The 22301-nt window shown below is 47.4% G+C and overlaps 1 protein-coding gene across 3 annotated transcripts in view; it reads right to left on the bottom strand.

The window, feature by feature from the left end:
* Lrsam1 (leucine rich repeat and sterile alpha motif containing 1) overlaps positions 1–22301 on the bottom strand; it is a 49491-nt gene that overhangs the window by 26063 nt on the left and 1127 nt on the right. For all 3 annotated transcript variants that reach the window (XM_028884755.2, XM_028884757.2, XM_028884756.2), the window contains exons 3-11: positions 21289–21382; positions 20028–20084; positions 19176–19220; positions 17932–18009; positions 15830–15898; positions 15067–15151; positions 14228–14349; positions 12414–12504; positions 10379–10509 (exon numbers count right to left, since the gene is read on the bottom strand). In XM_028884755.2, coding sequence (XP_028740588.1) covers positions 10379–10509; positions 12414–12504; positions 14228–14349; positions 15067–15151; positions 15830–15898; positions 17932–18009; positions 19176–19220; positions 20028–20084; positions 21289–21360 — 750 coding nt within the window. In that variant the 5' untranslated portion in view covers positions 21361–21382. The remainder of the gene's footprint in view (positions 1–10378; positions 10510–12413; positions 12505–14227; positions 14350–15066; positions 15152–15829; positions 15899–17931; positions 18010–19175; positions 19221–20027; positions 20085–21288; positions 21383–22301) is intronic.

The raw sequence follows: 22301 nt of genomic DNA, 5'->3' as shown, positions 1-22301 counted from the left end.
AAATAAATACAATAAAAAAATCTTAGAATAAATTGAGAGGCTGGAGAGATGGCTCAGCAGCAGCAAAGCTTCACACAGGCATGACAGCCCTGTCAACCAGGATCCGCGAAAGAGCAGAGAATGCTACAAAGTCACCCTCAGATCCCCACATGCATGCACATACACTAACCCTGTGCACATGTACACACATATGCACACACACATTCATGAGCACACATACGTGCACACTTCACTCATACTCATGCACACACACTCACTCCATGCACACATATGCATGAACACATGCACATTCATGGACACAGGTACAAGCACAAATTTCACCCTCACATGTATACACCACACACACACATGCATGCATGAACACACACTGTTGTGGAATATTGTTTTAAGGTGTGTGTTACATTCATTTATGCTGTGGAACCTTTGTTTAATGATGCTAAGATGTGCTGCATTCTTTTATGTTGCATTTGTTTAACTCTGTGAAGCTGTGTTACTGTGCCTGTCTAAAACACCTGATGGTCTAATAAAGAGCTTAACGGCCAATAGCAAGGTGGGAGAAAGGATAGGCGGGGCTGGCAGGCAGAGAGAATATATAGAAGGAGAAATCTGGGAAGAGAAGATGAAGGACCGAGAAAAGAAAGGGCCAGCTATGCAGCCAGACATGGAGTAAGAAGGAAAGAAAAGATATAAAAAAACAGAGAAAGGTAAAATCCTAGAGGCAAAAGGTAGATGGGATAATTTAAGAAAAGCTGGCTAGAAATAAACCAAGCTAAGGCCAGACATTTATAAGTAATAAGTCTCCAGTGTGTATTTATTTGGTAGGTGTGTGTCGGACCTCCCAAAAGAGCAAAGAGTCAAAAGAGTAAAAAAAAAAAAAACAAAACTACAACACATGCAATACTAATAAATAATTTTTTAAGTTCAAGGCCATCCTTAGCTATATATTAAAAAATAAAAAAAATAAGTAAGATAAAATGAGAATCAGAGTGAGTGGGAAGAGTTCCAGATGGGAATGGTTTGCCCTAAGATACTGCTGGGAAAGGGACAGGGAACAGAGGAGACCTGACACTTGATGTGGTGAGCGGACGGCCTGGGACAGCTGTGGTAGTTGGGTCTGTGGGTCTGAAGGAGGAATCTGCGGCTATAGCTCTAAACACCTCCATGCTAGCAGCCCTCAGTACCTGCTCAGGTACAGCCATGCAGCCCTCAGTACCTGCTCAGGTTCAGTACCTGCTCAGGTACAGCCATGCAGCAGCCCTCAGTACCTGCTCAGGTTCAGTACCTGCTCAGGTACAGCCGTGCAGCCCTCAATACCTGGACAGGTACAGCTGTGCAGCAGCCCTCAGAACCTGCTCAGGTACAGATGTGCAGCAGCCCTCAGTACCTGCACAGGTACAGCTGTGCAGCAGCCCTCAGTACCTGCACAGGTACAGCTGTGCAGCAGCCCTCAGTACCTGCACAGGTACAGCTGTGCAGCAGCCCTGTGGAAGCCCGTTTTCAGGTTCCTCGTGGCTTTACCCAGAAGGTCCGCATAGAGGATGATTAGGACCATGGGCCTGAGTGCAGGTGTCTGAGATGGTCTGCACTTGGATGTGCTGGGGGAGGAGGTCTTTTGCTCCACCCCTTGGTGTCTCTATAAATACCCTGGGGCAGAGACAGCCGGGCCCATTGGAAAAGGTTCCAGGCCCTCTCGAGGCTATCCTTTATTTTCTATCTGCTCATCTCCACAATCTAAATCCTTCTATCTAATATTTCCTGCTGCTCGCACTCAAGAAAACTTTGGGAGCTGTGGGGTTGGTGGGTAAACGCCCCGCAGAATGGCGCCATGAACAGGAACTAAAGTAAAAAAGAAAGAGGGGCTGGAGAGATGGCTCAGGGGTTAAGAGTGCTGACTCTTCTTCCAGAGGTCCTGAGTTCAATTCCCAGCAACCACATGGCAGCTCACACCTGTCTGTAACTCCGGTTTCAGGAGACCCTGACACCCGTGGCAAAAACACAAATGCACATAAAAATAAAATAAAATATATTAAAAAAAAGAAAAGAAAGAAAAAGAAAAAAAAGGGGGGACTAAAGACAAAGTAATAGGGACTAAAGAAAAAATAATAGTTTTATTACAGAGTTTTTAGCGAAAATGTGAGTCAGCCCTGCCAGTGGAAAGTGGCATGCCAGTGTTATGGAAAAAAATTTATATATATATACTTTATATATATATTATTGAGGAGCAAGGGTTTTATCCTTGAGAGAAAAGGAAAAACCGACTGGAAGGATGTGCGCGATGCTGCAGCGCAAAATTCTCTTCTGTCAAAATTTTCTATCTTCTATCCCTTTCTCATTTTCTATCTGTGAAAAATATAAGGCATAGTGTAGTAATATAAAGAAAAACTTAGAAGTATAAGATCATGTAGAAAAATATAAGTAAGGCAACTAGACAGAAAAACAATTTTCTAACTTTGGGGGCTATGAATGCAAACTGGGAAAAAAATCTTTTGAGCTTTACGGGTAGTAAAAAAGCTCTGAGTTTATGGGGAAGAAAAAGTTCATGGAAACTTTTGACCTGGCGACAGCTGAAATGCTAAGTCCAAGTGGCAGGAGAAAGTATTTTCTCCCTGAGGCAAAAATGTGTAAGAAGCCAAAAAGTTTAAAATTGAGAAGTTTTGGGTAAAGTTGGTCTTTCTCTCTTGGGAAAACTCTCTAAAAAGCTTTAACCTTTCTCAAAAGCTCTCAAACTTACAAAACTAAAGCCTTTCAGAACTCTCAGAAGGACAAACTAGAATCACCTGAAGATATTAGTATGAGGTGCTGTGGGATGGTCTGTATGTCAAATAACTCTGATTGGTCAATAAATAAAACACTGATTGGCCCGTGGCTAGGCAGGAAGTATAGGCGGGACTAACAGAGGAGAAAAGAAAGAACAGGAAGGCGGAAGGAGACACTGCCAGCCGCCACCATAACAAGCCACGTGTGAAGATGCTGGTAAGTCACGAACCACGTGGCAAGGTATAGATTTATGGAAATGGATTAATTTAAGATATAAGAACAGTTAGCAAGAAGCCTGCCACGGCCATACAGTTTGTAAGCAATATAAGTCTCTGTGTTTACTCGGTTGGGTCTGAGCGGCTATGGGACTGGTGGGTGACAGAGATTCATCCTGACTGTGGACCAGCTACGAGGACCACCTGTGATTCGCTCTAAGGGAAAACAACAAACCTCTTAAGACTGTAAAACCTCTCTAAGTTCTCTTTCAAACTTTAAAAATCCTCCCTGCAATGCAGGAGGCAGGGATGGAGTTCCTAAAAACCTCTTCTAAACTCTGTCTCTTCACGCTAGTAAAAGACAGTGGGTCAGAGTACCCTGAGGGAAACGCTTGCGAGAGTGTGGGTGAAGAACCATAAAGAACCCGATAGGGCAGGAAACTTTACCTGGAAAAAGCAAAAAAGCCAAGCTTTTCAATTACAGCCGAGCTGAGGCATCAAGGGTTTTGTTTCTGAGTGAGGGTTTCAGAATGAAAAGGTGCTCCTAATCGTCCTAATGCAAAGATCCCCTGAAGCAATGCAAGCTGTTAGCATTGTATCCTCGCTTCTGAGCAAAAACCCAGAAGCGACTGGCCAATATCTCTGGATTGCATTTCCCGGATACTAGGGTTCCTGCAGTTGTGAACTTCCTGGAGCACAGAGCTGAGGCAGGAAGGTGCAGGACCCAGGGGAAGATTGCTAATGAACAAACAAAGCTAAAGCCGGTGGGAACGGCACAGTTGTCCACTTTCCTACAAGTCCCGGGTTGATAGGTCCACAGCTGCAAAAAGAAATCTGAGAAAAGCTTTCCTATCAGAGAAAGGACCTTTCTGGGAAAACAGTAAAGCTGAACCGTGTCTGAAGCAGCTGTGCTGGCGAGTCAGAACGCTGTCTGGGGAAAAAGCCCAGCTAGAGCAGGAGAGAACTATCCAGGAGTAAGGCTTTCTTTTCTGTCAGAGAAAGCATCTCTTTGAGAAAAGCTTTGTTTCAACTGACTTCCGGTGAGATGAGGGACTGTAGCCCTGAGGGGTGATTGCCTCTGGCATAAGCTCTGTCTTTGAGCACAGGGACAAACAAACACAACCCACTGGGGGACTGGGCCAGGTGAAGGCCTGATGAGGCAAAACACCTGTCCTAATGGGAGTTTAGAGATGGCAAAAACCTCCCGTTAGAAAAGCAGAAACTTGATTTATGAACACAAACCTCACAGACCCCGAAAACAGAAACGGACAAAAAGCCCCTACCTTCAGTAGCAGGGAAAGCTGCCAGTGTAGTGTTGGAAACTGTTGTTGGGGTAGAGGTGATAAACTGAGACCAAACTGGGTACTGTCAGGGAGAAAGACTCTGAAGAAACAGAGGGGACAGATTCCTCCCCAGAAAATGCATGACCTGAAAAAGTTGCTAGAATCTGAGGCAGATTCAGGGGGAAGAAAGCCCGTACCTCCAAAGGCAGCTAGCAGAGGAACAGAGCCGCAGACAGATACCTGAAGCTCTGCATGGAGGGGTGGGGTGGGGAAGGAACAAGCAAAATGAGATAAAGATCAGTGGGAGAAAGTCTCTCCAAAGGAGCCATGGAAAAGCTCTGCTGTAAAATGTTGTTTTTCACTGACTGGCTAAGGCAAGCACAAGCCCTGAGGAAAGTTGCCAGCCTCAATGCGCAATAACGAGGCAGGTGTGGTTCTGATCCGGCCCGTGTCTGATGAAGGAGAAACACCTGTTAAAGCCAGCTGAGGAGAGAACAGAAATCTCTCAATGTCCCATAATTGAAAACTTAAAACTATTGGTTCAAATCTCTTGTTGCAAAAGCAAAAACTTCGTAAGCAAGTCTGGTAAAAGTACTGGAGGTTGACTCCCGGACCCAAAAAGAACTATGGGAAATAAAGTCCAAAAGCTAGCTTGCAACAGGGACTGATATAAGGGAAATGCATTCTGGGAAAGGTAGTTTTTCCGCTAAAGATTGCGACATTGCCCTGAAACACTTTTGTCAGCTCGAAAATACGTTCATGGTAAACTTAAAATACAGCTTTTAAAAGAATAAGAAGGAAAATCGTCTAAGTTTAAGTGTCAGTTCCAATGAAAAATTGAAAAGATATGGAACTAGGAGCTTCGAGATTTGGGGCTCCATTGGTAAAATGCCTTATTTACCCTAATAACTGTGCAAAGTTTTTTACAGTAGTTGGACCACAAAAAGCTACCTATAAGAGCAAACAAGCCACTTTAAAATCCTTAAGAAAACAAGGGAAAGCAGTTTATATACTGAACGTTGTCTTAGATATGAAGAAACTTATGTTGAAATTAAAGTTCTTTGCCTTTTGAACAAACTGCCTGCAATGAGTAATTCCTTTGCAAATCTAATAAAGAGACAAGGAAACAGACATTCAAAAAAGAAATGACTGCTTTATAATGGGAAACAAACTCCAGAAAAATTTGTCTTAAAAAAAAAAAAAGCTTCACCTGAAAGTTCCTTATAAGAAATCAGTGCTAGGGGCTGGAGAGATGGCTCAGTGGTTAAGAGCACGTAAATAAGACTGCTTTTCCAGAGGTCCTGAGTTCAATTCCCAGCAACCACATGGCAGCTCACAACCACCTGTAATGAGATCTGGTGCCCTCTTCTGGCCTGCAGGGACACATGCAGGCAGAACACTGTATACATAATAAATAAATAAATCTTTAAAAAAAAAAAAAAGAAAAAGAAATCAGTGCTAAATATCACAGCTAATAACATCAGGAGTTAAAGCTAATGAAGTGAAAATACTAAATCCTGAAAATGCTTTTTCTCTGAGTAACCTAATGAAGGATATGTTTCAGGAAAGAACATCTATGTCCTTGACTCCTTTGAATAGTAACACTTTTGGTGAAGATATTGGAACTAACAACAATCAAGTCAAAATGTTTCAAGAAATTCAAGACGCTATTCACAAAAGAAAGCTGCATGCTTTGTGGGCCATATTAAAGCTCACTCCAATCTTCCTGGTCCTTTAGCTGAGGAGTAATGTAATGGCTGATAAGTTAACAAAGATAGTAGCATTATCCCAAGTGGAAATGGTTCAACAGTCACATGCTCTTCATAATCAAAATAGTAAAACCTTAAGAAAGCAATTCAATCTTGCCAAAGAAGCAGCTCATCATAGTTAAACAATGTGGGGGTATGTCCAAAATATTTTCCAGTCCCTCACTTAGGGGTAAACCCTCAAGGTCTTCTTCCTAATCATCTATGGCAAATGGATGTTACTCTTATTGCAGAATTTGGCAAATTAAAATATGTACATGTGACCATTGACACTTATTCAGGATTTTTAATGGCTAGTGCACAACCTGGGGAAGCTACAAAACATGTAATTATGCACTGCTTGAGGTGTTTTTCGTACATGGGTATACCAAAAATTATTAAAACTGATAATAGTTCTGGATATAGTGGTAAGGCATTTCAACAATTTTGTACCCAATGGGAAATCGTACATAAAACAGGTATTCCTTATAATCCTCAGGGACAAGGTATTGTATAAAGGGCTCATAGCAGTCTTAAAATACAACTTCAAAAAATAAAAATAAAAAAGGAAGAAATTTACCCTCAATCACCACATAATGCATTAAATCATGATCTTTTTGTTCTGAACTTTTTAAATATGGATGTACGTGAGCAGTCTGCCGCAGATAGATTTTGGCACAGTGGCACCCAAGCGACTTTTGCTCAAGTGAAATGGAAAGATCCCTGCTCGAGATTATGGAAGGGTCCCAATCCTGTTTTAATATGGGGTCAAGGACATGTTTGTGTTTTTTCACAAGAGGAGAATGAAGCTCGGTGGTTACCGGAGCGTCTGGTAAGGAGCGTGGAACTAAGGAAGGTCAGCTCCAATGAGGTTCCTATAAAGGAACCAGAATGAAAGTGGCCCGATTAGTGTTTCTGAGGTTTTGTCACTGGTTAATGGAAACAGTGAGGAAATGGAGTTCGGAGCTGTACTGCTTTTGGCTTTACTAGCTCCTTTAGAAAAATACTTTATGCCGGGCGGTGGTGGCACACGCCTTTAATCCCAGCACTCGGGAGGCAGAGCCAGGCGGATCTCTGTGAGTTCGAGGCCAGCCTGGGCTATCAAGTGAGCTCCAGGAAAGGCGCAAAGCTACACAGAGAAACCGTGTCTCTCGAAAAACCAAAAAAAAAAAAAAAAAAAAAAAAAAAAAAAAAAAAAAAGAAGAAAAATACTTTATATCACCTAATAGCTGTGCAGTATTTGGCGAAGAGCTTTACAGCAGTTAAATACGGTAATTTCACTCTCAGCCTGAAGTGAAGTTTTTTGATAGAACAAACCAAAAGTACTGCTGTAATAGAAACTTTTGTCTGAATTGAAGCGCTTTTATTATGAATTTGGGTGAAGGTACAGCCTCTAGTTAAAAACCGTTTACCGCTGACAGTGCATCTCTGCCAGTTCCAGAATGGCTGAGAGAACTTGGCAACTTTGGAGTGTGGCTTCGTCCCCACAATGTTACAGTCCCCTAGCAACAAGTATCACAACTCTATAAAGGCAACACTCACTAAATCCCAGTGTTGTACAGCAAAGCTGACTATAAACTCTAAACTTTAGAAATGATGTACGTACTTCCTGTCTAGTTAAGAGAATCTTTCTAATAGAGATAGTGATGATAATTAAGAGTAAGAAGTAGAAAAAGATGAAAAGATGTGTTTGTAGAAATTATTCTGTCTTGTTAGATCTGTGTTAAGAAATCTTTAGGTGTTTGCTAAGTTAAATATATGCTAATGGTAGTCCTATATAAGTTTGTAAAATAGATCCATAGAGTTCCTTTAAGAATATAAGCTTGCGCCGGGCGGCGGCGGTGCATGCCTTTAATCCCAGCACTCGGGAGGCAGAGGCAGGCGGATCTCTGTGAGTTCAAGGCCAGCCTGGGCTCCAAAGCGAGTTCCAGGAAAGGCACAAAGCTACACAGAGAAACCCTGTCTCGAAAAAACAAAAACAAAACAAAACAAAACAAAGAATATAAGCTTGCAAGAAGTATCTAAGGTAGTCTTAAGACATGTAGTAATAAGCTTGTAAGTAAAGATGCTAGTTGTAAAAGAAGTATATAAGAAGTAATAAGAAATATATTTGCTGAAGTAGTTCTATAGTTTCTTTAAGGAGTATAAATAAGTAGATGTTAATATGTTATATGTGAGTTTGTAAAAATGTATAAATGTTAAATGTGAGTCTAAATGCTTTGTAAGGCAAAATATGTTATATGTGAGTTTGTGAAAAAGTGTAAATGTTAAGTGTGAGTCTATTAATGTATATGGTTGAAAGAACCTGAGACAAAGAAGGTAGTGTCCTAGTAGACTGCAAAGTAGTCAGTCTAAGCGGTTTTGAAAAGCTCGAGAAGCCGCTAAAAAGCTAAGAATGGCGGACGTCAGAACCAGGACAACAAGGCATCTGCAGCTGAGATCCGTGGAAAATCGATGCAACACAGAAAAACCTGAGCTAACATCAAAAACGGTGCGGTTTAGAATACTACTGTAGCTAAAAAGGTCTCTGTGAGAACAAAAGTTGCAGAGATGCTTGTTTGAACTAAAATTGTTAACTGCAAAAAGTTTTGGTTGTAAAACATCTCTTCATATTTTGAAGTGAAAGTCTGATATCAGAATTTATTTCTTGTTTGAACTTTTTGAAATTAAAATGAGATAAAACTACAAAAAGATTTTGGTTATGGATTTCTTCATATTTGGAAGGCTCATACCAGAATTTATTTGAATTTTGGGACTTAATGAAATGAACAATAGATTTCATTGCAATGGGACAATTTTGAGTTTACTTATAGTAATGATCTTGGAATGGTTTATGTAAAAATGGAATTACTTATGGAACTAGTTTTGTGTTACAAATGGAACTGTTTACACAGAAAAGTTTGGGTTTTCTAACTAGGCTTGAGATTTTGCTTAAAAATTATAAAGAAAAGGGAGAGTTAATATTCCTTAGTCTATTTAATTTAAATTGTCGTTTGAGTGGATTAATGTCATGTTTTGTTAGTAAGAAATGCAAATGGGGGGCTGGAGAGATGGCTCAGAGGTTAAGAGCACTGACTGCTCTTCCAGAGGTCCTGAGTTCAATTCCCAGCACCCACATGGTGGCTCACAACCATCTGTAATGAGATCTGGTGCCCTCTTCTGGTCTACAGTCATACATGCAGTATACATAATAAATACATAAATCTTTAAAAAAAAAAAAAAGAAATGCAAATGGGGTATACTAAGAGACTACTTTTAAAGTGTAAAGAGTTTTATTAAGAAAACGCTTTTGGAATTTTTGCTAAGTTTTCAAAGTGTTAATGGTTAGATTGAGAATATTGCTTTTCAATGTGGGTTTTTAGGAATTGTATAAGTTTGGGTATTTTCTAACTAGGTTCGAGATTTTGTTAAATTATAAAGAAAAGGAGTTATGAGGTTGAATTATGTTTGCAGAAATTATGTTTAACCTATTGGTATTAATGCACCCTAGTTTTGTGGAGTTAAAGAAATATTTAAGTTTGATGTGAATACATCGAAGTTTTTCCTATGTTCTGTTAGCAAGAAAATTCAAATGATTGAGTTAAAGTTGTAAGACTGAGAAAATTGTTGACTATATATAGCACCATATATGCTAATTCAAATGGTTCTGTTGAGTTTGCTTTGAGTTGTAAGATTAAGAGAATTGTGACTATGTATAGCAATGTTTGTTAACCTGTTAATGGTAATGATGAAGCTAAGGGATTCTTTAAGTTTGTGATTGCATTAAGTTTTGGTTTAGAAAGGGCTTGAGGCAGCTAAGACTGCTGTAGTCACCTTGGACCTAATCCAAAAGAGAAATGCCATCTTTATCATCCTTTACTCCATACTGGGAGGTATAACAGCTATGGAAATTGCTGTAAGCTACTAATGAGTTCTTTTTTTAAATATTAAGAAAGGGGGACCTGTAGAAGCCTGTTTTCAGGTTCTTCGTGGCTTTACTCAGCAGGTCCTCATAGAGGATGATTAGAGTCACGGGCCTGAGTGCAGGTGTCTGAGATGGTCTGCACTTGGATGTGCTGGGGAGAGGGGAGGTCTTTTGCTCCACCCCTTGGTGTCTCTACAAATACCCTGGGGCAGAGACAGTCAGGGCCCGTTGGAAAAGGTTCCAGGCCCTCTCGGGGCTATCCTTTATTTTCTATCTATTTATCCCCGCAATATAAATCCTTCTATCTAATATTTCCTGCTGTTCTCACTCAAGAAAACTCTGGGAAGCTGTGGGGTTGGTGGGTAAACGCCCCACACAGCCCTCAGTACCTGCTCAGGTATGGCTGTGCAGCAGCCCTCAATACCTGCACAGGTACAGCTGAGCAGCCACGCCCCCACTGCCAGCTTCTCTTACCTGCCATTCAGCCTCCTCCCTGGAGAATCTGTTTATGGGTCCATCGGGGCTGTCCTGGGAGTTCTCAGCTCCATCTTGCTCCAGGACTGGCAGCAGGTACTGAGAAGGGGGGTAGTACTCCAGTCCTGATTCTATGGGAGATGGGGTACAGGCTGGCCAGAAGCACCCCGGCTTCTTGCTCCTGCTGCCCTCACCCTCCTCTTCCCTCCTCGCTGGCTCAGTCCACTCTCCTCTCCCAAGGCTGGGTCTCACTGCTGTCTAAGAAGTACTGCTCAGCGTCAGGCCTGGTGACGTAGGCCTGTGATCCCAGCTACTCAGAGATCAGGGTGACTACAAGTTCTGAGCCTGCCAGGGCTACAGAGCAAGTCCAAGGCCAGTCTGAGCAACTCAGCAAGACCCTGTCTCAAAATGAAAACAGAGAAAGGACTGGGATGCACGAGCGCAGAGCCCTTGCCGTGTGCGGGCCTCAGTTCAACCCCTAGGGAGGAAAATACAGGTCATATTTGAGTTCTGTAGTCAGCATGTGCAAATTTACTGCTTTATTTTTTATGTCTGTTTAAATGAAAATTAGAGAATCTTAAAACATTACTTTAGTATTGAGAGCCTAGGTAGGTAGCCTAGGCTGGCCTCAAATTCACGATCTTCCTGCTTCTGTTTCCTCAGATGTTAAAATTATAGGTGATATTACTCTACCCAGAAAACTTTGTTTTATTTTAGCAGCTGGGAACTGAAGCCAGGGCCTCATGTGTACTAGACAAGTGCTCTGTCACAGCCTGAAGCCCATGTAAAGGCAAACACACCCTTACAAGTCAGGCCAGGCCTACCTCCTCTCTCTGGCAGAGACTCCAGCTTGCTGTACGAAGTTTGTTCGCTATGCTGTGTGCACTCACATGTGAGTGGGAAACAGTTCAGTCTCCTACGGGTCGCACTGCTAGGGAGCAACCGGCTTCTCCTGTTGCTGGGCAAACACCCAGTCAGGGAACTGAGCTGTAGGCCTGAGTGTTCAGCTCAAACAGATACCGGTAACATCCAAAGTGGGAGAGGGAGACAGACAGAGTCTTGCTCCACAGCTCAGGCTAACTTTGAACTCACTATGTAACCCAGGCTGAATTCCCTGCCTCAGCTTTCCAAGTACTCAGTACCATACCCAGCTATAATTTATATTATATAATACTACATATCTGCTTCTACCTCTGGAGTGCTAGGATTATGGGTCTGTGCTACCACACACACATTATGTGGTACTGGGGCTCCAACTTAGGGCTTTGTGTTTATCAGGCCAGCACAGAATTGCACATCTGCTTCCCCAGCCTCTCTGAAGACAGTCAGGTGCTATAGCCTGGCCTTGAACTGGAGTTGGTTTTTCCTGCAGCTCCAGGCCATTGGATCTGGGATCAGCTGCATATTGAAAAGATCCTCAATTCGCTTTGTACCACATCCTGAATAATTCAGATGACCAGAGGCTTGCTGAGGATGCCACAGGTGACGGGAGCCACAGCTGACAACAGTTGCTCCCTCCTGGTGCCCAGGCCACCAGGGTGTCCCCTAGGCGGCCCCAGGGGCCTGCCTAGCTTGTAGTCCTTACTCCAGTTACTTCTCACTTTACCATGTGATCTTTGTGAAACCAGGCCTCCTGCTGGGCCGCGCCCCACCCTTCCTCCTGGATCTTCAGCACTCCAGCCACACCGGCTCTTTCTCCACAGAACCTCGGGTTCCCTACCTTCCTCCAGGTCTCTTAGCACTTGCCTCCTCTGCTAGAAACGGTCTCTTCTCCTGGCCCAGCTCCCAGTCAGGTGTCGGCCACGTTGCTTTCTCAGCCTTCCCCAGCCCTAACCTAAGGCAGACGCCTGACCCTAATCTTTCCTGAGCTCAGCCTGGGTGTTTACGTCCCTGTGTGATCCTTCACTGTACCTGTTGCCCTCACTGGACCCTGACCTCTGACCAGGCAGACTGCACCAGCTGGTCTCAGCTGTCCCAGGCTGGTGGCAGGGGATGACCATAGGGTGTGGGGAGGAGCAGGGTGGCCAGCCTTTACCTCGGCAAAGGAACTGCTGTACAGATGCAACGCCAGCAGCGCACACTTCTGGAGGCGGGTAGACCATGGACAAGGCATCGAGGCTCAGCGTCTGTGGACAGAGAACCCCCTTACCGTGTACACCACTTCACCGCCTGGCACTTGGTTTTGTTACTAACTTGGGTGCTTACAGTCTCCCCTGCCTACTAGGAGCACCCAGGGAGCAGCGAAGGCCAGATCTAAAGAGCATTAATCCCACCTGGTGACACTAGTCACCACTGTGGTGGCTTGAGTGTGCACTCTGGGCCACACTGCCCAGTACGGTGGCTGGAAGTCACATGTGGCCATTTACATTTCTTGAGTTGCGTGTGCATGCCTGGGTGTACATGCGTGTGTGTACGTGTGGAGGGCCAGGGGATAACCCTGAGTGGTGTTCATTAGGAACCACTGACTGTTTTTGAGATCATCTCTCACTGGCCTGAACTGGGTAAACTGGCTAGGTTAGCTGGCTGGCAAGGCCCAGGGACCTGCTGTCTCTGCACCCAGGGCTAGGACTGGAGGTGCCTGGCTCTGAGGCCCCGGGTTCAGGTCCTGTGCCAGCACTTCCCCAGTGAGTCGTCGCCCCAGCTCCAATGGTTTCTTGAGACAAGATCTTGTGGTCCAGGCTGCATGGGAACCTGTGATTCTCCTGCTTCTGCCTCCCGAGTGTCAGGATCAAGGGGGGGGGAGAGACGATCACAGCACCCTTCATTGCGATTTTAATTAGTTAAGGTCACCTGGGCTGGAGGAACTGCACATCAGCTTGGTGGCCGAACAGATGACAGCATTTCTGTTCCCTGCAGGGGGAGCCTGTCTCTTGAGACACTCAGCCTGGCTTTAAACCCCAGCACCATCTCTTAGCTGTGCTGGGCCTTGACATCCTTAGTCACTTTGGACAGCTTGGAATGGAGTCGGCACACAATATGGCCTTGTAGACAATGCCTGTGCCCTCACCCTGAGAAAAGGCCCGGGCACATCTGTAGTCTCAGCAGGTGGAAGCAGGAGGATCGAAAGTTCAAGGCCATCCTCAGCTGCACAAAGTGCTAGAGCAGCAACAAGCCACCCCGTCATGACCAAGAGCCCACTGCCCCTGGCGGGCCACCTGGTGCTGGCTCCTGTGGTGGGCTGAGCTGTGTCCCCACTTTATACCCTGAGTCCTAACCCCTGGACTCCAGAATGTGACTACATTTAGAGCCAGGTCGGACCCTAGTCCAATCTGACCGGTGTCCTCTCAGAAAGGAGATGTGACACAGACGTCCAGGGCTCGGGGAGGACAGGCCACCCGCAGGGGGGGCCTTAAAGGAACCAACCCTGTCTGTCAGCAGTGGGGTCTTGGACTCTCACCACACTGTGAGGACACAAACCCCTTTGGTGTGAGGAGCTTCACCCTGAGGTGACTCACGTGGGGTCCCAGGACGCTCACCCACATGCTCTGATGAGATGTGGTTTCCACACTGAAGCCCAGCTCTCCACATCGCTCCTGCTCTATTCCCAGCTTCCCAGGCTCCAGGCACAGAAGTTTCTGGCCTTGTTATTTTCTGTCCACAGCTCATTCCATCTTGCTTACGTCTGTGTCCTGTTCTCCCTACTGGACGCCCCCATTTCCATGGCTATGTCCCAAATCTCATTGCTCTTCAAAGTCTGGCTTCAAGGCCACAGAGTGAGGACCTTCTGGATTCAACTGTCCTCCGTCACTTTGGACGTCCGCCCTCCCACTTCCACGACGGCAGCAAAGTTACAACATGACAAGCGGTCACACGTCAGTCTCTGTGAGCACTGGAGAGAACGCCCCTTACCTCCAGGGTCCGCACATGAGCCAGGATCTGAGGCAGTCTCCGAACCTCGTTTCCACTGATGTCCAGGGTACGCAGGCTTCGCAGCTCTCCCAGTGTGTCAGGAAGCTCCTTCAGCTTGTTGTCTGCAGGGACCCAGGCGGCAAACTCGGTACCCCAAAGCCTGCTGCCACCTCCTGACACCCGAGGGTGTGGGATGTGGGGCCGGGAGGCTCTGTCTACTAAGCTGAGCAACTTAGGCCACCTGGCCTTCCCTCCCTGTACGGCTTCTCCTCGGTAACAACACCACTACTTTCCCATCAGTCACTCGATGAGCTGAGCCTCGGCTGAGGGGCCGCAAGAGTGAGATGAAGAGCCTGGCCACAGTGAGGCAAGTCCTCTTTGGAGGATGAAGATACTATGCTGGTATCTTGGCTAATCACTACCTCACTGCAGGGGAGGGGGTCCCGAGCAGGCCACAGCTCTGAGCCTGCCTCAGGGACTAACCAGGCCAGTCACATGCACGAGGCCAGCATTTCTCATGGAGTGCCCCAAGCCACCCTGGCACTGCAGGACACTTCCTTCCGTCTTGCCCATTAGGCCACCCTCTTCCCGTCGCTCAGCTTACCACTTGCTACGCTCTGCCTTCGGCCCCACAAGTCTCTGATTCTGGGGGTCAGGGCTCTCTAGACACACTACCTCTGCTTCATGACCAGAGACAGGCTGGCTAGCTGGAGGTCAATCTGGCTTATGGCATCACCCTCACACTCGGTGGCTCCCAAGGAGAGCCCCCTGTGGAGGCTGGAAGGACAAGCTGGCCTGACCCTGGAGCTGCTGACATGGACTGGGCTTTGTGGCCCCACCTTTCACATTGAGGGTCTGGAGCTGCAGCAGGTTCCCAATAGAGCGTGGGAGATGAGTCAGTTGGTTCTTTTCCACGTTCAGTACCTAAGGAAGAAAACGATCATGCAAGAAGCCCACAGGACAACTGTGTCTGCGTGCTCAGCCCTGCCGTCATCCAGGCACCGAATATACCTGCCTTGATCTCTTCCTACAGCCCTGACAGGGAGGTAGAGATTGTTATGGTCACATCTAAGAGATGAGAACACTGAGACTTACAGAGGTCGTGTGTCTAGAAGAGCCAGGCCAGGCCCCCGGACACACCCCCACTTGAGGTTTTATCATCTGTACACACTGCAGAATGCCCAGGAATTGCATGAAGCAACGGTGGGGAGGCAGAGCTCAGGCTAGCCCCAAATAAAGCACTCAGCCAGTGCAGGGCAGCTACAGACAAAGCATCAGGAGAGTACAGAATTTGTCCTTTTAAAATGATGTACTAAAACTTATGCACCACCTGTATGCAGCACCGGTGGAGGCCAGAGGAGCACATCAAGTCCCTTGAAACTGGAGTTACAGAAAGTTGTGAGCTGTCATGTAGGTGCTGGGAACCTAACCAGGGTCCTTCTCAAGAGCAGCTGAGGCATCTCTACAGTCCGTGGAATCTCTTTAAGGTGGGGACCCACTGGGTGTTGGGCTTTTTGTGGGGAGGAGTTAGAGCTGTGAAGCCATGAAATACCATGAAGTACAAGCCAAGTCCTGGTCGAGTGGTGACTCCCAGGGCCTCACCTGCAGGACTGTCAGCTGCCCCATGTCTTCAGGAAGGGCTGTCATCTGGTTGTCATGGAGATCCAGAACCTACAGAACAAACACGTCGGTCAGGCCCAGAGAGCAGCTGGGAGATGATAAGGCCACCCCATACCCCGTAATAACACGGCAACCTGTAGTAGGAAATCTAACAGAGTCACTGTGTCCAGAGTAAACAACAGAATGAACCAGCTGTTTTCTACAAGTACCTAGACCTTGAAGAAATCAATGTAGAAAACAGTGGTTGTTTTCTGACATCTACAGAGCTGTTTCTCTGAAGGACCTTCACAGCCTTTCATGACAGGGTCACGTGACGGCCCTGGCACACCTGGAACGTCTTTCATTATGAAGTACTGCAGACAGCGCACACTCAGAACAGAAAATGGAAGGGTGAGGTGTTCTTTCCAGAAATGGAGATTAGATCTGGATTTTGGTCTAAGGACCTTGTTTTATTCTAAAAACAACTTTTGTGTGACTGTCAAGAAATCAGCTTCTGCACGGCTGATCCTCTCTGCTGCCTGCAAGGCTGCTTTCATCCTGCAGCGATCCTTTGATCTTCCTGCAGGACTCACACACCACAGCATCTTCTTCATGCCCACTGGTCAGCATGCCGTCGCGTGGTCTTTTCTGTCTTTTAGTTTTATTTTTTGGGGAGTGTTTCTCTACATAGTCCTGGCTGTCCAGGAACTCACTCCGCAGACCAGTCTGGCCTACAGATACCAACCTGCCTTTGCCTCCTGAGTGCTGGGACTGAAGGTGTGCACCACCATGCCCAACTTTTTTTTTTTTTTTTTTGAGACAAGGTCTCACACTATGCAGTCCTGGCTGGCCTTGAACTTACAGAGCTCTGCCTGCATCTGCTGGACTAGAGGTGTGTGCCTGCACATGCAGCTCCATCAGCTCTGCATCTCATATTCTTGTGTTTCTTTCTCTTCCAGGTATTAGAGGCAGGCTCTTACAATGTAGCCCAGGCTAGGTCAATTCTCTTGCCTCAGCCTCTTTGCCAATGCTCAGGATTGCAGATATGTGCAGATATATCACGTCTGGCTTAAGTGGTCTCTTTTCACTGAATACAAAAATTATGCATGGGCTGGGGTGTGACTCAGTGGCAGAGCAAGTAATCAGTATGTGTGAGGGCCTGGGTATATTGATTCCCAATGCATGCACGCACGCACGCACGCTCACGCACATATAATAAATAAACAAACACAAAGCAAACAACAAGCATAGAGTAGGGGTGGAGAGAAGGTTCAGCTAAGAGCGGCTCCTGCAGAGGACCCAAGTTTGGTTCCCAACACCCACACTGGACAGCTCACAATAGCCCGTAACTCCAGCTCCAGGAGACCTGATGCCCTCTTCTGGCTTGCTGAGGCATGCGTGTGGTGCACGGAATACAGAGATGCAAACAATCATACACAGGAAATAAAAATCAATCTCTTAACGCACTGAGCACTGCGTGTGGTGGCATACACCCTTAATTCCAAGACTCACGAGACAGAGGGAGACAGATCTCTGTGAGTCTGGGGTAAGACTGGACTACACAGCCTGTGTTAGGCCAGCTAGGACTGCACAGTGAGCCCACATCTAAAAAAAAGAACACCAAGGAGCAGAGCTATTCCCGCCCCACCTGTCGGAGCTAAGGATGGAGTACTGGGAGAGCATGCAGGACTTCAGTCCCACCCTACCAGGTCACACTCGTGTAGGACAGCCTGGGCCGACACTGCACTCTATTATGACTCTCCTGTACCCTGGAGGGAGTCCACCAGCTCACTGAGGCATCAAATGCAATGACCTCTCTGGATGCCCCTCCTGCTCCCCCTGGTTAGGGTCATCACGTCGGTCCTTTCTGCTGTCTGGGCTTGAGTTTAGGACCAGCTGGAGTGGAACCCTTGGTGGGTAGGTGCTGGGGCTGGTTTTCTTTACCAACAACTCACAGGAGTGCTTAGAAAACCACGCTGTTCAGACACCACAGTGACCATCCTGTGAGGACCATTTGGTGTATTTTAACAGAAGTCCCAAGGAGGGTGTGGAGGCACTGCTGTCACCTGGAGCAGAGTCCCCAAAGCCTAGAGAGGGCCCAGTACCTTGATGGTGGCGAGGCTCAAGAGGCTGCAGGATTTGGGAAGCAGGGAGGTGAGATGGTTTGTATGCACAATCAACACCTGTGAGAAAAAGAGGAGAGAAAAGTCAGGTCCCAGAGGAGCAGCAGGCAGGGGAGGCTGAGGGGAGGTAAGCAGCTTGGCCCTGGCACAGGGCGGCCATGCTGTGCTCCATGCATCCACCAGACCCACCCTGGGGGAGGCTGTTACGATCACGGGCACTTCTGAGCCTGACTCAGAGGGCTGCAAGGTCCGAGATTCCTGGGGGGAAAGGGAGTTTGGGAGTCTAATTCTACCTTCTATTCTGAGAGGGGGGCAGCTATTATGAGCTTAGCTGTTCCTGGAAAATACGAGTAACAAAGGGCCTTCTCCAAGGGCTGCAATAATTACCAAGCCACCTGGTGATTGGTGTTTAGCCCAGGCTGTCATGCGGTCCACTCCTCAGACTGTGTCAACCACAGCTATTTTTGCCCGACACTAACTCCCGCCTCAACTATGCTGTTGGCAGGGAACACGTGTTACCTTTCTGTGTCCAGATCTAAGGGTGTGGACGAACCCGCCTATGTGCAGAGCCTGGAGCGACCTTCTGGAAACACTTTCAGGCCCTTCTAACTCTGAGGGGCAGCCAGAGTGCACCGAGTGTCCTTCCTCTAAGGACACTGGGGGAGGTGATAACCGCAAGGCGGTAGACTCTAGCACTCATTTAATTGCCACAGTATCACGAGACATCTAGGAATGGCTTCTTCCTTCTACAGATGAAGAGAACGGTGTGTGGGCTGGAGCTGGCTCTGCAGTTAGGAGCACTGACTGCTCCCCCAGAGCACCCAGGTGTGATTCCCAGGACCCACACGGTGGCTCACAGCCAGCTATAACTCCAGTTCGAGAGAGTCTGATGGGCTTCTGGCCTCCCTAGGCAACATACACACGTGACGTAAAAATACATGCAAACAAAATACCCATACACACGAAACACTGAAAGTTAATGAAAGAAACGGAGGCGTGAGCGTGTAAAGAAGCGGAGTCACAAAGCTGGTGAAGCCAGGGCCAGGAGTGGCCCAGAGCGGTCCAACTCCAGAGCCTGCTCTCCTGATTGTGACAAGCTCTACTGCAGACCAAAGGGTGAGGGACAGAGAGAAGGAAGACGGCCGCGTGAGGCGCCTCTAAGTCCCGTGTGGCTTCCCCCAAGCAGACACTCAGCTAGCAATTCTCTGAACAACGACTCTGCTCACCTTTTTCTGCAGAACTTTGCACGTTGCAAAAGCCCCAAACGGAATCTAAGACCAGACAAAGAAGGGTCAGAGCCTCCTCACTTGCCGCTGTCCCCCCTGCCCTCCCAGTGGCATGCTGGGAGGTGACTGAGGAGTGTAAGCCACTGCCCCGGGAACAGTGCTCAGCCAGGGGCGGGCTGGGGAAAAACAGCTGGCACTCAGCCCGCCCTAGCCTACCTACTCTGGGGTATCAGGAACTTCAGGGGGCAGCCCTCTCTCCCAGCACCCCAGGAATCCGTAATGTTTTCCCTTCTTCCCATTCTGGGGACTGAACCCAGGGCGTCTTGCATGCTAGACAAACTCTACCACTGAGTTTATCCCCAGATTTCCCTTCCGGCCTTTCTCCAGGGTTTACTATGTAGCCCAGGCTGACCTCAGACTCATAAGCCTCCTTATGCTGGGAGTAAAGGTGTGCTCCACTACACCTGGCTCATTTCTGAACTAGGCCCTGACTCTGGAGACTATGCTGAGGTCATAAGATCATCTCAATTCTTTTGGACAAGATGGCAATGTTGGTCTGGCTGCGTCTGTGTGCGCACACTCTATGCAGGCGAGAGGTTGACGTCGGGTGTCTCACTCCCCGCCTAGTGTTTTTCAGAGTCTCTCACTGAACTTAGAGCTCACTGACTCAGCTGGGACGGTTGGCTAGTGAGCCCCAGGGGACTCATGTCCTCATGCTCAGAAGGCAAGTGCTTCACTGGTGGGTCCACCCACCCGCCTTCACTCCTGGCACTTTGAAAGTCTCAGTCTACACCTGTTTTCCTCACGGACGCAGGACAGGTTAAATTCAGTCTTTGCACACCCTCACCTTACCTCGGAGAGTTCACATTTAGAGATGTCAAGAATGTCATCTGCCCCAGCTTCTTTTGCCTAAGGTGAAATAGACATTTTTAAGTTGAAACAGGGTCTCCTGTAGCTTCAAATTCATCATGTAGACAAAGCTGACCTCCAACTTCTGATCCCCCTGCTTCCAGCACAGGTGAGGGTGGGGGAGGGAGGGAGGAAGGGAGGGAGGGAGGGAGAGTGGATTTTTAAAAATCTTCAAGTTTCCTGGTGTGGCGCACACCTTTAATCCCAGCACTCTAGAGGCAGAGGCAGGCGGGTCTCTGAGTTCGAGGCCAGCCTGGGCTACAGAGCAAGTTCCAGGACAGTCAGGGCTACTCCTACCCCCATCCCCGAAAAAAATCCTTCTGTATGTTTACAAAATCTGTTGATTCTGTGAGCGTTTCATATTTATGGTGTTAGCCTCTTAAAATCAATGGTAACTAGTTTGGCTTTGTTTTCAGCCTTGAATGTTCTTAAAAAAAAAAAAAACACTTTTTAATGATTTATTTATTATTTTATGTGCATTGGTGTTTTGCCTACATGTATGTCTGTATGAAGATGTCAGATTCCCTGGAATCTGGAGTTACAGACAGTTGTAAGCTGCCATGTGGGTGCTGGGAATTAAACCCAGGTCCTCTGGAAGAGCAGCCAGTGCTCTTAACCGCTGGGCCGTCTCTCCAGCCCCTTTTTTTGGTTGCTCTCGGCAATGCCTTCCTGAACTCCTGCTCTTTTATCTGCCCTCCGTGGCTGTGCTGGATACAGAACGCAGCTCCTCTGCTACCGGTAAGGCAAGCACAGCTGGTTTTCACGTCACGGCTCAGGCCAGCCTGGAACTGACTATGTAGCTCTTGCTAGCCTTGAACCTGCGGCAATCTTCTTGCCTCAGACTCCTAAATGCTGGGATTACAGGTGTGAGCCATGTATTTTGGGAACCGTGCCCAGTTCCCCCCACCCCCCCAAAAAAAATACTCAGGCAAAACACACTTGTGGAATGGAGAAAATAAGAAAGGAGATTCAGGCGGAAGGAGCTGGAAGGGACCACAGCCAAGCTACAGCCAAGCCATAGCCAGCGTTTACTGGTCCCTTTGGCAGGTGGCCCAGTGACTGTTTGAGGTCCAGCAGGGAAAGAAACCACACACACTCAGCCTGTGAGGAAGGGCACTCCCAGGGTGGGAAGGCAGAGGGAAGGAGCAAGCACCCGGCGACATTTTAGGGGGCAGAGGAGGGAGAGACAATACTCCCGCCTTACCAGACACATCTGGTACTCCAGGCGTTTCCGAGCCTCCTCACTGGGTTTCCGCTTCCGAAAGAAGAGGGGCATCCTCCTGTGTGAGTTCTGGACACTGGAGGCACGAGAGGGAAGTCACACCTGGGAACTTGCACCGCATCTGACAGACACTGCAGCCGGGCAGCTCAGAGATGCAGGCAGCTGGGCAGCTGGTGGGAGTGCCCTGCGGGCGGGGCTGTCTGCCCCATTCAGCTGGGCCCTGAGCCCACACGGTAGCGCTCAACATTTTGCTTTGTTGACGAAGCCATAAACACAGACTATGGTGGAAAGAACATAAACACAGGCCAGGTGCCCTGGGTTTTGGCTCTTTTGCCATTGACCCTCTGGGAGGCGCTGACATCACCTCCCAGTGCTGAGCCATTTTCTCCACCTTAGGGAGGAGTCCCCCAGGTGCCTTCCAAGGATGTTCTCTGGAACCCTTGACAGACTCAGCTGATGAAACTGTCAGAGTGGCCCCAGCAAATCCAAACTGGAAGTAGCCACGACTCAGGGGAAATTCAACCATGCCAAGACTAAAGAGATGCATGAGTTAAATAAAAATGAAAACGCAGCCTTCAGGTACCTTCCCACCCTCGAAGCTAGCATTCACTTGATTGTCACGACTGCCCTGCGGGGACAGTCCTGGTGTGGATTCCTGCGGGGAATATGGTGATTACTAAGTTCAGTGATAAGGCTACACGACCTGGATTACAGAAAAACCAGCCCGGGATGCTTGCTGGTCAAACCCTGATGCTGTGCGGTCTGCGAAGCCCCCTGGATTTCACAGTTCAGCAAAGTTAACCACTCTGTCCTGAACTCAGGAGCTGGGTGCCCACAGCCGGCTCAGAATCTGGAACTTCCAGTGCTGAATGAGTGTGCAGCTCACATCATAGGCTTTGACATCCAAGACATCAGCTGTGTCACTGGGGGTCACCACACAGAGCCTATTTCCTCAAATGTGACATGGAGTAATGTTGCCAACAGTGGGTTCTGTG

This window comes from Peromyscus leucopus, chromosome 4 (assembly GCF_004664715.2).
Source record: "Peromyscus leucopus breed LL Stock chromosome 4, UCI_PerLeu_2.1, whole genome shotgun sequence".
In the NCBI taxonomy this organism is placed as follows: Eukaryota; Metazoa; Chordata; class Mammalia; order Rodentia; family Cricetidae; genus Peromyscus; species Peromyscus leucopus.
The sequence above is the reverse complement of the archived record's forward strand: the minus strand, read 5'-3'. Positions and strand labels throughout refer to the sequence as shown.